The 16,274-nt window shown below is 40.7% G+C and overlaps 2 protein-coding genes across 2 annotated transcripts in view; one reads left to right on the forward strand and one right to left on the reverse strand.

Moving 5' to 3' along the window:
- Window positions 1-203: 203 nt before the first annotated feature.
- PARP1 (poly(ADP-ribose) polymerase 1) overlaps window positions 204-16,274 on the forward strand; it is a 43,666-nt gene continuing 27,595 nt past the window's right edge. The window contains exons 1-2 of the mRNA XM_079106651.1: window positions 204-490; window positions 4,163-4,328. Of these exons, the coding sequence (XP_078962777.1) occupies window positions 371-490; window positions 4,163-4,328 (286 nt within the window). The 5' untranslated portion in view covers window positions 204-370. The remainder of the gene's footprint in view (window positions 491-4,162; window positions 4,329-16,274) is intronic.
- On the reverse strand, window positions 12,223-14,327 carry LOC306641774 (NADH dehydrogenase (ubiquinone) complex I, assembly factor 6-like). The gene is given in 4 exon segments (XM_079107006.1): window positions 12,223-13,674; window positions 13,792-13,839; window positions 13,842-14,035; window positions 14,148-14,327. Coding segments are annotated over 4 exon segments (939 nt in total). The 5' UTR covers window positions 14,261-14,327; the 3' UTR covers window positions 12,223-13,090.

Genomic DNA, 16,274 nt, shown 5'->3' on the forward strand with positions numbered 1-16,274 from the left:
CAAAGGAAAAAAATAGAAGAAAAATCCGCGATGACTGACTGCAGCTTCTGTAGCTACCAGTCGAGCTTAGACACGCGGACACTCAGACCCGCACACGCGCAGGACACGTCGCCCCTCCCGGCCGGCAGGGGGCGCGCACGCCGCCGACCCCGCCCCTGAGCGCGGGCGCTGGGGGCGTTCCCGCCGCCAGACATCAGTAATCTATCTCGGAGCGGCGGTGGTCGGCGTGGCGTGCTCGGCAGCAGTTCTGGACGCCTGAGTACTTGCAGAGAGCGGACCGGCGCGGGCCGAGTGGGAGGCAGCTGCATCCGCGGTGTGGGTCGGAGTTGCGGCGTCTGGTTCCCAGAGCCGCAGCGGCACGAACGAAAGGATGGCCGAGTCCTCGGACAAGCTCTACCGAGTCGAGTACGCCAAAAGCGGGCGCGCCTCTTGTAAGAAATGCAGCGAGAGCATCCCCAAGGACTCGCTCCGGATGGCCATCATGGTGCAGGTGCGGGGGTTGGGGGGAGGGACGGAGCCCGGCGCTCGGCGCAGCCCCCGGGCGTCCGGGGCTGCTATGTGGGCGGCGGGATGGGGCGCGTGGCCCTGCCTGGTTAACTGTGTCGGGGCAGGAGGGCGGAGGACCGTCCTGGAGCGAGCCGGGCCTGGGGTGCTGCCGCTGTCCCCCGTGGCCCGCCCGATCGACCCTTCCGGGAGATTTGGGAGATTTTGCTGATCTTGCAGGAAAAGCCCGGGAAATAAGAGTTTTCAGCTGGTGGTACCATTCGTTCTGTAAAAACAAGAAACCGCTTATGTCTGGGTGGCAGAGAACTTGGTTTATTGCCATTCGCCTCGGGGAAGAAAAATATGTGTGCTCCTCTGATTATGACCTACCTTGTTCTGGAAGATTTTTGTCCTACCTGGGTGGTGGCTACTGGCATGTGAGGATTTTTTTTTTTTTTCTTAAAACTATTTTTGACTCTCATTTCAACACCCACTCGCTCTCCTTTTTTATTTTAATTATGCAAAACTGCAAGGCAGTTTCATTTCCATATAGTGCATTCGCTTTGGGCCTAATTTGTGATTGAAACCATTTTCCTCCAACTTTGCAGGTTCACAAACTCCTCCATGCTTTTGCAGCTGCCTGGTTTGAGGAAGAGTGGCGCCTGGGACTTCTTATCTAGGTTCTTTGAAAGATTGGGGGTCCCCTCCCAATCTCTAAGGCTTGCGAATGTAGTTAGGGAAGTGACCAGGTGCTGCAGTGAAGTGAGCTAGAAGGCCTTTGCCTGTGCCAGAAGTTCCTGCCTCAGGTTTCCAGTTTTCTGATGTCTGCCTTTAAAATTTTGGTTCTCTACTGACCCATTCCTCCCATTCCAACGTCTATTACCCAAGCTCAATTCTAATGGTCAAGGTAATTGATTTCCCTCTCTGCCCTGTACTGTAATGTGTTTCAGGAATGACCTGAGAGCCCTCAATGGATTTTTCAGTACTTGGGTAGAGGGCAGGAAGACATTTATCCAGTGGGTACCAAGGGCCCACTGTGCTGTTATTTCACAGTACGGACTGAGGCTATCATCATGGTATCTTCAGGACCTTCCTGTCTCAGTACCTGGTACACAGGACTTATTCATTCTGTTGACACGTGCCTAGTAAGCTCCAGGCACTGTTAGTTAACTAATACCTATAATTACTGTTGGCGACAAAAATCAGGCACTGCTAACACACCTTTTGCTTTGCTTCTGACATTCAAGATAGAAAGAAAAAAATTTTAATTTAGAAGTTAGGGAAGACAGATGTAAATTTTTTTACATCAGAGAATCCTGAATTTGGTAAACATCGCTGTACAAGGTGGGTGGACTTGGTGAAGCTGGGCACCAGCCAAGTGTGGGAGCTTAAGAGTTCTTATTCACAGAAATGGGGTAGAAAAACGAGACTGGAGAAGAAGACAGGACCTAAGATTTGAAGAGTGTGTCTCTTTCCTTCCTAGGGTCTTTGATCGTTACCCTGAATGTATAGGCCCCATCTTAATTTCCCCTAGTGCAGGGGATCTTAACCTGGGTCTGTGGGTGATTGAATAGAACTCAAGAGCTCCCCAAGTTTAGGCAAGAAATAATTCACATCTCGCCTTTACTCATCTCTAGATTAAGTTCATTATTTCGTCCAGTTATGAATGTAAGCAGCAACAAAGCAATGATGTATTGCCTGACATTTTTGTCACCAACAACACATTTCCATATCACTTTACAGCTGGGGATTGCTCAATTAACAAACATACTCTTGACTACTTCAGAATTACAGTAGTTACAAGAGTGAATGCTAGTAAAGCTCATAGGTTAATGTACCCCAAAAGCACTTTTTTAATGTTTTGATAATTATTTCAATGTAGTTTCCTGTGTTTATTATGTATTAAAGGGACATTCATAGGCCTCACCATTCAGCCAGATGATCCTCTTAGTGGGAAGGACAGGCAGAAACCCAAGTATAGCCAGTGTGTTGAGAAAGAAAGGAGGAGGCTGGGGATTCCAGGAAGACTCCTGAGAGGAACCTGCAACTGATAAAATTTAGCATTCTGGACGCTCCTTCCATTTATTCGATAGTGAAAGAAATTCTTTATTATTCAAAGTAAGCTTGATTTTTCTGTAGTTGTAATTGGAGGTTTTAATTCAGAATTTAAAGTTGGTCCTATAGGCTGAGCTGTGAAAGCCAGAAAGAAAGAAGCCTTTCTTCTTTGTGCTCGAATTTAAATACCTTCTTTTACATTTGTATGGGGGGATTGTTCTCCCCTCAACCAATACCTGATACTTTAGCTTCAGGCAGTCTTAGAGGGAGGAGCTGGGCCCTCGGGTGTTTCCACTGGGAGGGGTGGTGGTGGGCCTGTGAATTCTCTGCCCTGAGAGGGTTTGAGTATTCTTGGCACACAGCATGGTCACTCTGTCTGTGGGTAGGCAGGCAGGTGGTGTGGCCTTGTTACACAGAAGAAAATGTTAAAGGTTTGGGAGCTCCTGGCTGGGTGAGGACTCAGATCTATGGTGTGTGCCCAGTAAGTGCACAACCAGCATGTTTTGCTTGAGTTTGACTTGTCAGATCATTCCCAGTCTTAAGCTCTTAGTCAAAGCCTTGCTTTAGTCAAGGGTTTTTATGCTGAAGGATGGAGTTCTTTAAGTTTGTACTGTGAGTAGTTCCTTGGGCAGCACTCTCAGATGCCCAGTACTCAACACAGCACCCAGATCAAGGAACAGAAGGTATGAGGCCCCCAGCAAAGCCAGAAAGAAATGCCACAGGCATGTGCCCTTTTTTGCACGAGGGTATTCTGAGCATTGCAGAGGAGGGGTAGACCAGGGGTGCCAGGGCAGGCAGAGCCAGGTTGAGGCCACTATAGGTGTCCTTACTTGACAGCCAGATATTTGGGGATCTGCATGAACTTCCTGGTGAGATCAGGTGGAGTGTCTGACAGCCAGAACATGAGTTTGCTCTCAGGAGTGCCATTTGTCATCTGGTTGGGGGGCCCATCTTTTCTCTTTTCCTCCCTCCAAATTTGGGGGAGGAAGTTCTTTTCCTGAAGCAAGATCATTCAATCTCAGGGGACCCTCTAGCCTGCTGCCCTCAACTATTCTTGATGGAGCTTCCCTCACAGAAGCTAATTCATTCCATTTATCTGCCTGACTGCTGCAAACTTGACACTTTTTTCTGACACATTTTCTCTGCCATGTTCATTATCTGGGTCTTGTTCCTCATTATTGTTATCTACAGAGGCATTTAAAGAGCCCTTTCTGGGCTGCCTAGGCCCTTTGAGTCCAGAGGTGACTGGTGTGGCTGTCTGGCTTTTCCCAGCAGATGCAATGGGGCCAGGACACTGAAAGGGTGCCTTGTGTGCATTTCACTAGGCTCTGCAGCAAATCGCTAATGTGGAATGGCACAGGGCTAAAAGGCAGAGATCTGTTGTAGAACACCACCACTCCGTGGCAATAGCCAGCCACAACAGCTTCTCTAAGCTGTTGGAAAAGATTTTGAGAAAGAACATGGGATAGAAGTGCTTTGTGGGACATGTGGGGGATGTAGGCCGGGTCATTTATAGAGAAGAAAACAGATTGTCTATGTTGACCCACACTGAGAGCTGGGATGGTCTGGCAAGCCTGATTGGGGGTTGATTGCCCACTTACCTGCTGATTCCCCTGCCTTTCAGTCACCCATGTTTGATGGAAAAGTCCCACACTGGTACCATTTCTCCTGCTTCTGGAAGGTGGGTCACTCTATCCGGCAGCCCGATATCGAGGTAGATGGGTTTTCTGAGCTGCGCTGGGATGACCAGCAGAAAGTCAAGAAGACTGCAGAGGCTGGAGGAGTGACTGGTAGGTACACAAAGGGAGGGCATGGATGTGTGTCCCCCTCCCAAAGCTTCCAGAAGGTCTTTTCTGAGGGAGCAAAGAAAATGTCGCCTATCTTTCCCTCTGTGTCTCAGGTAGCTCAGGAACACCTTGCCAGTGTGTTTCAGCAACAGCTCCTCAACCTGCCTTGCCTAGGGCATGTTTGGCCTTTCACTTTTTTACATGCTTGAGATGTAGCCTTTAGTGACTATTTAGTTTTGTTTTTTTTTTTTTAAGACTTTGTTTTTGGGGCTGGGGCCATAGCTCAGCTGGCCCTGAGTTCGATCCCCAGTACCACGAGAAAAAAAAAAAAGAAAGAAAGAAAGAAAATTCACGAAGACTTTGTTTTCTAAGAGCAGCTTTAGTTTTACAGCAAAATTGAGGAAAATACAAAAGTAGAGTTCCCATGTACCCTCAACATCCCCCACCTCAGTGGTACATGTATTATAGTCAGTGAACCTGCATTGAGACATTATTATTCAGCATTTGTAAATTCACTGCCTTAAAAATCCTCTGTGCAAGACTGGGGATGGCTCAGTGGTAGAGCACTTGCCTGGAGTGCATGAGCCCCTGGATTTCATCCCCAACACCACAGAAAAAAAGAGGGGGGGGACCCCTCTGCGCTGTGCCTTTTCATCCCTTCCTACCCACTAAACCCTGGAAACCACAGATCTTTTTACTGTCTCCATAGTTTCTTCTGATGTCTTAGCCTGTGTCATGTCAGGTTACATAGGAAACAGCATAAAGCAAAGTAATTAAATGCCTTATTAGGAGATGAAATACTGAGGCAGCAAGAGAGAGGATAGAGGGGGAAAGAATAAGGTGATATCCATGGTATAATCAAGGGATTGGTTCCAGGACCACAGAGGCTCATGACCCTTATGTAAAACGGTGTAGTATTTGCATACAACCTACCCTCATACTCCTATATACCTGAAGTCATCTCTAGTTTACTCACAATACCTAATAAAATGTAAGCGCTATGCATATAGTTGTTACACTGTAGTATTTAAGGATAACGACAAGGAAAAAGGTGTTCATGTTTGATTAGACATGACCTGCTCCTTATCCCTTGCCCAAATGTTTTTTTATTACAGTTGATTGAATTCGTAGATAGAAAATCCACAAATGGCCAACTGTGTATGGCAGTATGTCAGACTGACCACAGCTTCATAAGAAACAACCAGTTGCTTGGTCATGCAAGATCCCTCCAGACAGGTCTTCACCACCAAACTTCAGGAAGGCCCCTTGAGGAGGAAGGAGGAAGTGTTATCACCCCTGTTGATCCAAGCTTCCCTGAGTGCAGTTGTTTTCCACTTGGAGTATGGTACTCAGCCTCTTGGGTAGTCAGATCTCGAATTAGAGTCTCCTGAGTTTATTTTTGTGGTGGTTGTTGTTTTGATTTTGGGGGGTATATACTTGTTGTGGTTTTTGTTTTGTATCAGAAATTGAACCCAGGGGCACTCTACTGCTGAGCTCCACCTCCAGCACTTTTTTCATTTTTGAGACAGGGTCTCGCTAAGTTGCTTAGAGCCTCACTAAGTTACTGAGGCTGGCTTTAAACTTGCAATCGTCCTGCCTCAGCCTTCCATATCACTGGGATTATAGGCATGCACCCCCTTGCCCAGCGACTCCCTGGGTTTGATGGAGTTGACCTATTTGTCAGTACTGTAACCTGGCCCTTACCCTGAGATAGTGGCAGTGTTAAGGAACAAGACTGTGGCCCCAGTAGCCATGACCTCCATAGAGTAAGTAGCCCAGGCCTGGTAAGGGGAGTGAGCCCAAGGAAGTAGACGAATTGGGCCAGTACATGTAGTTTTATGGTTTCTTCTTTTTTTCACTTAAACATTTAATCTATTTGGAATCTGCTGGTGTGGTGTGAGGCACACCTCCTATTTTTCTTTTTCCAGGTGGCAGCCAAGTTTTTCCAATTCCAATTAGTGAATAATTCTCCATCTTCCCCACTGATTTAAGGGGATTTTTTATTTACATAAATTTGTGTTGGGGTCCTTTTTAAACCCCTTGCTCAGTTCTCCATAGCCCTCCCCTCTGTCAACAGCCCGTACCAGAGTGGTACGCTTATTACAATCTGCGAACCTACTTTGCACATCATTATTATCCAGAATTCATAGTTTACATTAGTGTTCACAGTCTGTGGGGTTTTTGTTTGTTGGGGGGTTTTTTTAGTTGTTGATGGACCTTTATTTTATTCATGTATTTGAATACTTGGCTGTGCTGAGAATTGAGTCCAGTGCACACATGTGAGGCCAGTACTCTACCACTGAGCTACAACCCCAGCTCCATTCTGTGGATTTTGTTTTGTTTTGTTTTTGGTCCCCAGGATCGAACTCTGGAGCACAACCACTGAGCCACATCCCAGCCCTATTTCGTATATTATTTAAAGAAAGGGTCTCACTGAGTTGCTTAGCATCTTGCCATTTCTGAGTCTGGCTTTGAACTCACGATCCTTCCTCAGCCTCCTGAGCTGCTGGGATTATAGGCGTGCGCCAGCCACTGCACCCAACTATACCTTGGGTTTTGACGAATGTATTTTGAATGTGTCTACCCTTATAGTGTCATAGATTGATTTCACTGCTCTGAAAATCCCCTCTGCTCTGCCTGTTCATTACTCCCTCCTCCTTAACCCATGGCCATCACTGATCTTTTTAACCATCTCCCTCATTTTGCCTTTTCCTAAATGAAATTTAGTTGGAATCTTATTGCTAGACTTCTTGCACTTGGAATAGACATTGAAGAGTCCTCTGGATGATAGCTTGTTTCTTTTTAGTGCTAAGTAATACTCCATGGATGTACCATATTTTATCTGTTTACCCACTGAAGGAGATATTGATTACTTCTGAATATGGGCAGTTAAGAACAAAGCTGCTATAAATATCTATGCAGATTTTCATGTTGATTTGTTTTTGACTCCTTTGTGTAGATGCCAAGGAGTGTGATTGCTAGATCTTAAGGTAAGAGTATATTTGGTTTGGTAAGAAACTGCCAAACTGTCTTAAAAAATGGCTGACCCATTTTACATTACCAGTAGTTGAATGAGATTTTCTGTCACTCCACATTTCTGCTGGTATTGGTGGCATCCATGTTTTGAATTTTGGCCATTCTAGTAGGTATGTAATATTTTATTATTGCTTTATGTTTTCCTAGTGCTGTAATGATTTTTTATGTGCTTATTTGTCATCTGTATGTCTTCTTTGGTTTAGATCTTCAACCCATTTTCAGTTGAGTTGTTTTCTTACCACTAAGCTTTGAATTCTTTTTGTATTTAGGGGCAGGGCTTGTGGCTCACTGGTAAAGTACTTGCCTGGTTCTATTTTCGGTGGGAGGTTGGTGGGGGGTTATTCTGTGTACTTTTGGTAATGGCCACTTATCAGATAATGTCTTTTGCAAATATTTTTTCTTAGTCTACAACTGATCTTTTTTCTCAGTGTCTTTCACAGTATAGAAGTTTTTCAATTTTAATGAAGTCATGCTTATCAGTTACTTTCATGGATTGTATTTTGAGAGTTTATCTAAAATACCAGCACCAGATCAGAGTCATCCAGGTTTTCTTCTGTTATCTTCTAGTTTTATAGTTTTGTGTTTTACATTTAGATATATGATCCATTTTGAGTTATCTTTCATGAATAGTGGAAGGTCTGTATCTAGATTATTTGGGGTTTTTTTGTTGATGGTTTTTGCCTGGGGGTTGTTTGTTTTGTTTTGTTTTTTTGTATGTGAATGTCCATCTCTGCACCATTGGTGAAAAGATTCTTTTCTCCATTATTGCCTCTACTTCTTTGTCAAAGATCAGTGGGCTGTTATTTATGTGGGGTTATTTCCAGGATGTCTGTTCTGTTACCTGTTTATCCTTTAGCCACCCTATCTTGATTGCAGTAGCTAACTTTTAACGCCTTCAAGTGGGGGTAGTGTCAGTCTTCCAACATTGTTCCTCTTCAGTATTTTCTTGGTTATTCTCAACCTTTTTCCTTTCCATGTAAACTTCAGAAATTGGTTTCAGTGTCCACAAACTAACTTGACTTTAAATTTTTATTTTTATTTTTATAATTTTTTTGCTATGCTGGGAATTAAACCCAGGGCCTCGAGCATGTAGACAAGCACTCTACCATTGACCTACATGCCCAGCCCCACCTTTAAATGTTAAGTCACTTTTCATCTGAGGAAATCATCTGAGACTGTGTTCTCACTTCCTCCCTTCCTAAGTTGGCCCAGTTTAACCTGTTCTCATGACTCCAGGATGTTGCTCCTTTCTTCCCTAGGGAGCTGTTTGTATCTGTGCTAAAATGTGCCTTCTCTCCCTGCTCCTTCCAGTTGTTAATTTTATAATATGAAAAGACATATTACTTTTGTTGTAAATGTATGTTTTGTGAAACCATCATAACTAAAATTAAGATATCACGTACTGATTGCCCAGGGATGATTTGTGGGGGGATGGGATGTTGTTGTTGTTTGGCCTAGGAATTTTTAACCCAAAAGGCTTAACTTGCTATTTTTAATGAAAAGTTTAATTCATCCTAGATCCTATAATTTAGATTAATATTATGAGATGTCTTCTTTATAAAATATTTATTGTGCCTGTTATGTTTTAATATTCATTTTCCTGTCATTTTGGGGTTTTGGGGTTTTTGTTTGTTTGGGGTTCTTTTTGTTTTGATTTTTGTAAAATGTAGATAACACAAAATTTTGTCATTTTAACTACTTTAAAGTGTATAATTAATGACATTAAATAAGTTCACCACCATCCATCTTTAGAACCTTTTTGGCTTTCCACACTGAAACTCAGTACCCATTAAATAACAGCCCCTCATTCTTCACTCTCCTCAGCCCCTGGTAACCACTCTTCTTTCTATCTGAATTCTAGATACCTCATATGAGTGGAATCATGCAATATTTGTCTTTTTGTGACTGGTATTCTCCAGGTTTATCCATGTTGTAATGTGTCAGAATTTCCTTCCTTAGTAATAATATTCCATTTGTTGTATGTATGCACCACATTTTGTTTATCTGTTTGCATGTCAGTGAAAATTTGGATTGGTTTCCACATTTGTCTGTTGTAAATAATGCTGCCATGAACAGGTGTGTACAGATATTAGAGAACGACCCTGCTTTCACTTCTCTGCTGTGTATACCCAGAAATAAAATCGCTGGGTCATATAGTAATTCTGCTTAGATTTTTTTTGTTTTGTTTTTTTGGTTGTTGTTTGTTTTTGTTTTTGTTTTTGTTTTTGTTTTGTTTTTTGAGGAACCTCCATACTGTTTTCCATAAGAGTTATATCATTTTACATTCCCGTCAGTGGTATGCAAGGGTTCCAAGTTCTCCTCATTCTTAACCAACCATTTTATTTATTTATTTATTTAAAATAGCCATCCTGGTGTGTGTGAAGTGATAATCTCATTGTGGTTTTGATCTGCAGTTCCCTAATGATTGATGATGTTAATTTCTGTGTTACTTTTACATTCTGATATTTTAAGAGATAGGTAGGATTCATTTATTCAGGTCATGCTAAATTTTACTCACCATTCCAGGCATTTAATATCTATTCATTTCATTCAGCCCTTGCATTAGGTCTCAAGGCATTGAGGAGTCTAAGGCACAGAGACGTTGGATAGATAGGCAGCACTAGTTAATACTGGTGGTAAGTCCTAAACCAGGATTCATGCCCAGGCTGTGCTTAATTTGAAATCAGAATGATTACCTTTTAGCTAAATTGAAAATAGAGCTGCTATAAACATCTTATATATCTTAGGCATCTGGCCAGTTGTTCCTTCAATCTCAAGAAGTAGAATTACTACTCAGAGGCTTGAACAGATTTAAGACCTTCTCATGTACAAACCAAATTGCCTTCCAGAAAGATTGCATCATTTGTGCTTGTATCAGCAATGTATAATGTACCTATTTCTCTACTTCCATGCCATCTTTTTCTTTCTCTTTTTATTGGGGGTGGGGGTGTATGTGTGTGTGTAGTGTTTTGTTGTTGTCATATCCAAAGTATTTTTACCTTTTTTATTTCATTCCTGCGAGGTGGAACATTTTGTCATGTTTACTAGTTTTTTTTATATTTTAGCAATTTGCATTATAGTCAACCTTTCATGTCCCACATCCACTAAGACAAACTTAACATGGAAAATGTTTGAGAAAACATTTCTATACTGAGCATGTATAGAATTTTTTTCCTTGTTATTATTCATTCCCTAAACAGTACAGTATAGCAACTATTTGCATGGCATTTACATTGTATTATGTATTTTAGTTATCTGGAGATAGTTAAAGTATACATAGGAATCCACATAAGTTTATGTGCAGATGCCATTTTGTAGAACGGATTTGAACATCCTTGGATTAGTATCCGTGTGGGCCTAGGAACTGATCTGTCCCAGATACTGAGGGATGACAGGTTGTGTCCTTGCCTCACCTCATTTTTTCTTTTTTTTTTTTATGTGGTGCTGAGGATTGAACCCAGGGCCTCACACATGCTAGGCGAGTGCTCTACCACTGAGCCACAACCCTAGCCCCTCTTTTTGTTAATGAAATATAGAAGATGCTCTTTGTCATAACATCTTGCAAATAATTTCCCAGTTTAATATTTTTCTTTTTAACTATCTAATATATATTTTGCCACATCAGAATTTTTTATTAAGATTCATATAGTCATATCTGTCTTCTCATTTACAGTATTTGTCTTTGGTATTGATTGTATTTGATATTTTAAAAATAATTTTCATGTAGTTATATGTACAGATCCCAAGTGTACTGGTCAATGTTTTTTCAACTCAATTAGTTTTGACAGATGAACACACACGTATCTAATACATACCCCATCGAATTATAGAACATTTACCACTAAGAAACAATGTTTGAAGAACATCATTTTAGCTTTTTTAATTTTTCCATCTATGTTGTTGAAAATGTCAGGGTTTCATTCATTTTTTTCATGACTGAATGGTATTCTCTTGTACATATGTGAAAATCCACATTTTCTTTGTGGATTTATCAATTGATGGACACTTGGGTTGTTTACATTTCTTGGCTATTTTGAATGGTGCTGCAATGAACATGTAAGTACAGAGTTTTCAGAAATATGTTTAACTTGATTTAAACATGCAATGTATACATGTTTCAAAGGTTACATGGCACCTCATTAACATGTACATGTACATCTTCCATGTTTTTATGTATCAGTTAAATTTTTTTTAATTTTAAAATAAAAGTTGGAGGAGGGTTTCTTGTTTGAATTAAAAAAAATTTGTAGAACATTTCTGTTGCACCAGAAATTTCCATGCGTGCCCTTTTCTGATCATCCTTCCCCCACCCAGGAAACCCCCATTTAATTTCTAACCCCATAGATTAATTTTGATATATGTATCATTTTTTTGTTTTGTTTTTGTTTTTTGGTTTTTCTTTTTGTGTTTTTTTTTTTTTTTTTTTTTTTTTTTTTTTTTTTTTTTTTTTTTTTTTTTTTTTTTTTGTACCAGGGATTGAATCCAGGGACATTCAGCCATTGAGTACATCCCCAGCCCTGTTCCCTTTTATTTTTTATTTTGAAACACAGTCTCATTAAGTTGCTCAGAGCCTCACTAAATTGCTGAGGCTGGCTTTGAACTTTTGATCCTCCTGCCTCCCTCTCTCTAAGGCTGTGGGATTACAGACATGTACCACCACACCCAGCCACATAGATTGGTTTTAAGTTGTACTTCTCTTTATTAATGAATTTATAATGAATTATAATTAATGAATTATAAGAATGAATTAAATCTCTTCATTATGAATTCTTGGTATATTTATTCTGGATGCACATATTGTGAATATCCTCTCAGTAGCTTTTCTTTTTGGATTAATTTTTTTTTTTTTTTTTTTTTTTACATTAATTACCATTTATTTCATAGGGCTTTTAAAAAGATTAAGTGAGAATACACACACAATGTGTGTGTTTACAGTGCTTATCACTGGGAAGCTAATGTATACAAGTTTTTAAAATATACATTTAATGGATGTTCAATATATATTAATATAATTTACACAAATACAAATTTTGCCAATTAGTTTTTTTCATGATCATGATAATACTGACTGACAGACAGAAGCAGTGAGCTTAACAATAAAGTTAAAGCTTCCAGACCAACCAAACCTAAAATCAAGTTAGGGCTCCAGTTCTCTAACTTGAGTAGGTGCCTTATCTTAGATAAATTGTCTCATCATCACGAATAAACTTTCACACAAGATTATAAAGATGAAACATTAGGGATATAAAGTCCTCTACATAGAAACTGATACTATTCAGAGGTTAAATTCATCCTTCATGACCCCCAAATAAATGCATTTCCAGGTATACAGAACACCTGAGTTTTAGATCTTGGCATACAAATTCCAGTGCTTCCTCTTTCCCTTCCTAAGGGTGAGAGAGGAAGGAAGGTATTCCCTCTTCCCACCCTCTGGTTGGAGCATGGCTCCCTCCTGGGCTCTGACTTCCCAGGGATGGCGCAATAGACCCTGTTGGGCTGGTGGTGCCAATGGTGGTATGTCTGGCAGATTTCTTGGCAGTGTCTTGGCACCCTAGTCCCACAGCAACTTCAGATCAGTTCTGTGAGCTAACTCAACTCCCACCCAAAAATTCTTTTTCTCCTTAAGCAAACAGTTGCTATTGTTACTAAACAGGAACCCTAACTAGTAAACTTCTGTAAAACTAACCTGGAACTAAAAAGTAAACTCACATCAACACCATGAAATTGTTCTAATATCTTTTCCTCCATGATTGAATATACAAAGATAATGGGAGTAATGTATTCTTCTTCTGTAAAGATGGGTGGAATATATCAAAATCCACTTGTTGAATTTTCTTTAAATAGTCCTCTAAAGAAACCGTTTGAAGAAAAGCAGGAAATGCTTTCACAGGAACACTTTTATGGAAGGACCTAGCATGCTTTAGGTGCAAGTGTGCCTGGCTGGCAATGTCATATATTACATCCCTCACATTTTTATCTTGGGTCCTCCGTAGAAAGTCCTCTTGTGAAACACCATGCTGCATACAAATATCCATAGGAAGGAACACTTTTCTTTTGCTACCATGATAGGGTGTTGCTCTCAAGCAAGTGACAATGCCTTGTGCTTTTCCAATGTGACTTGCAGCATGATCTGCATGAACATCCTTTATACCCAATATTTCTAGTGTTAAATAAAGCAGAGAACTCTGTGTGTTTTCAGCATAGTTTTCAAGTTCCTGGATATTACGATATGCTTTGTCATCTAAATTTTTTTCTCTTTCATCAATGATTTTCATAAGCCATCTTTTAGTCAGATTATGTCTTCTGACAGCAGCTTCCCATCCACTCTTTCTTCTGAGTCCCCGGTGTGGGGGTCTGGCTTTCCATCTTTACTGGGGCTCTGTGAAGTCAATCTGGAGCCTAGAAACCAGGCCTGCCTCTGCTGGTGCACAGACCTTCCATAGTTCAATGGCCACAGGTTGATGTGGTGGATTGTCATTTCTTCTACAGTTTTTTTCCAAAACTGCATTCGCATCAGTCCAATTGTTTTCTCAGAGACTGAGTCCTTGACCTGAGCCAGTTCCACATTGAAGGCTCTCAGTGCAAAAGCAGAGCTTCGAGATTCTGCAGGGAGCAGCAGGGAACATAAATAACTTTCATAATCTCGTTTCCACAACGCACAGAGCCCAAAGCGACTCGAGGAAGGCGTTGGTCCCCCAGCCGGAGCAGGACACTGGCCCCGGCAGCGCCCACCCGACCCAAGGGCAACAGTACCACCTGCCGCCGGGGCAGGCCAGGCTGGCTCACCGCAGCAACTCCAGGCAGTAGTGGTCAGTGCCCGAGGCGCCCAGTCCACTGGTCGCCGCCACGCTCCGCCAGGTCACTGCGGGCCCCGGGAACCGCAGTACGCGCGCCCACATACTCCGGGGCCCTGGCCGCCGGCGGCACAGGCCGGGGACGCCAAGCTGCAGCAGGCGGCAGACCGAACCCAACGTGGAGCTGGTTTAATTATTGATATTTTTTAAATAGGAGTTTTTGATTCTCATGAAATCAAATGTGTTTATTTTTTTTTTTTATTGTCTCAAATCTTTGCCTATTCTAAAATCAAAGATACACTTCTTTATTTTCTTCTAAAAGTTTTGTGGTTTAGCTTTCACATTTATTTAGGTTTGTGCAAGGAAAAGATCATTTGGGGTTTTTCCCTGTGCAGATAGTCTATCCTAGTGCCATTTGTTGAAAAGGCTTGGTTCCCTCATTGAATTGTTGGATCTATGTTTGGATTCTCTTTGTTTCTGTTGATTTATCTTCTGGTACCACAGTGTCTTAATTACTGTAACTTTTTAATAAGTCATGTAATCATGTAGTGTAATTCCTCCAACTTTGTTCTTTTGCAATATTGTTTTGGCATTTCTAGGTGCTTTGCAGTTCCTTGTACACTTAAGCTTATCAATTCCTTCCCCCAAAAAAACCGGCTAGAAACTTGATTGACATCATATTAATTCTGTGGACTAATTTTGAGATAGTTGACATCTTAACAAATTTATCTTTGCAATCCATGAACATGATATATTTCTCCTTTTATTTAGACCTTCTTTAATTTCCAGTTTTCAGTGTAGTGTATTTGCATATCTTTTGTTAAATTTCTCTCAAGTATTTTGTGTGTTTTAGTGCTGTTTAAGTAGCTGTGTGCTCTAATCTTTTTCAATGTTTATTTCTTTTATATAGAAATATCATATATTTGTATATTGATCTTGTGTCCTTTCAAGTTGCTAAATTTAATAGTCCTGATAGCTTTTTTATATATTCCTATGGATATTCCAAAAGTGCAGTCATGTCATCTTCAAACAGATGACTTTGCTTATTTTTTTTGAACTTAACACCTTTCATTTCTTTTTTCTTGCTCTAACTGTACTAGAACCACTACTGCACTTTTAAATAGAAGTACCGAGAGGACAGCCTTGTCTGATTCTTCATCTTAGGAGTGACATTCAGCCTTAGAATTTTTTTTTTTTTTTTTTCAGTTGTGGGTAAACACAATGCCTTTATTTTATTTATTTATTTTTATGTGGTGCTGAGGATCAAATCCAGGATCACACGTGCTAGGCTAGCATTCTCCCACTAAGCCACAATCCCAGCCCTGGAATTTACTTTATGTAAGAAAAGAATCTAGCTTTTGTCCCAAATGGTTGTCCAGTTATGCCCAAATTCTTTATTGAATGATTAAACCTTTCTACACCAATTTAAAATGATACCTTCATCGTGTATTGAATTCTTTTTTAAAAATTTTTTAATTTTGTTTTTATTTTTACAGACTACATTTCGATTCATTGTACACAAATGGGGTACAACTTTTTCTATGGTTGTACACAATGTAGATTTACTCCATTCATGTAATCATACATGTACATAGGGTAATAATGTCTATCTCAGTCCACTATCTTTCCTTCCCCCACCCCCTTTAAATATTTTTATTAGTTGTTGATGAACCCTTATTTTATTTGCTTATTTATATGCAGTGCTGAGAATCGAGCCCAGTGCCTCACACATGCTAGGCAAGCACTCTACCACTGAGCCACAAGCCCAGCCCTCATGTATTTATTTATTATGTATCTTTATGTTTGATCTGTATCAAGATATTCCCTTTATCTCAACATTTAACTTTGATAAATAAAAGAGTAAAGGAAATTAGAAGGCTGAGTAAGAATATTGTTCCAGGATTTTAAGGTACACACTTAATCAGTACTTTCCAAAGCCTGGGAGGGGACTCCAGAGTAAATGAAGAATGGTAGAAAGCCAGCATGATGCTATTACCGAGAGCTTGTCTGAGAAAGGTCACATTATTACAAAAAAAAAGAGGCTCTATTAAGCAGCCATAGTAAACAGAGATGAAATAGATGAATTGTAGTCACCCAAAACACAAAGGTGTCCTGTGGG

The sequence above is a fragment of the Sciurus vulgaris genome, assembly GCF_902686455.1.
Source record: "Sciurus vulgaris genome assembly, chromosome: 12".
NCBI classification, from domain to species: domain Eukaryota; kingdom Metazoa; phylum Chordata; class Mammalia; order Rodentia; family Sciuridae; genus Sciurus; species Sciurus vulgaris.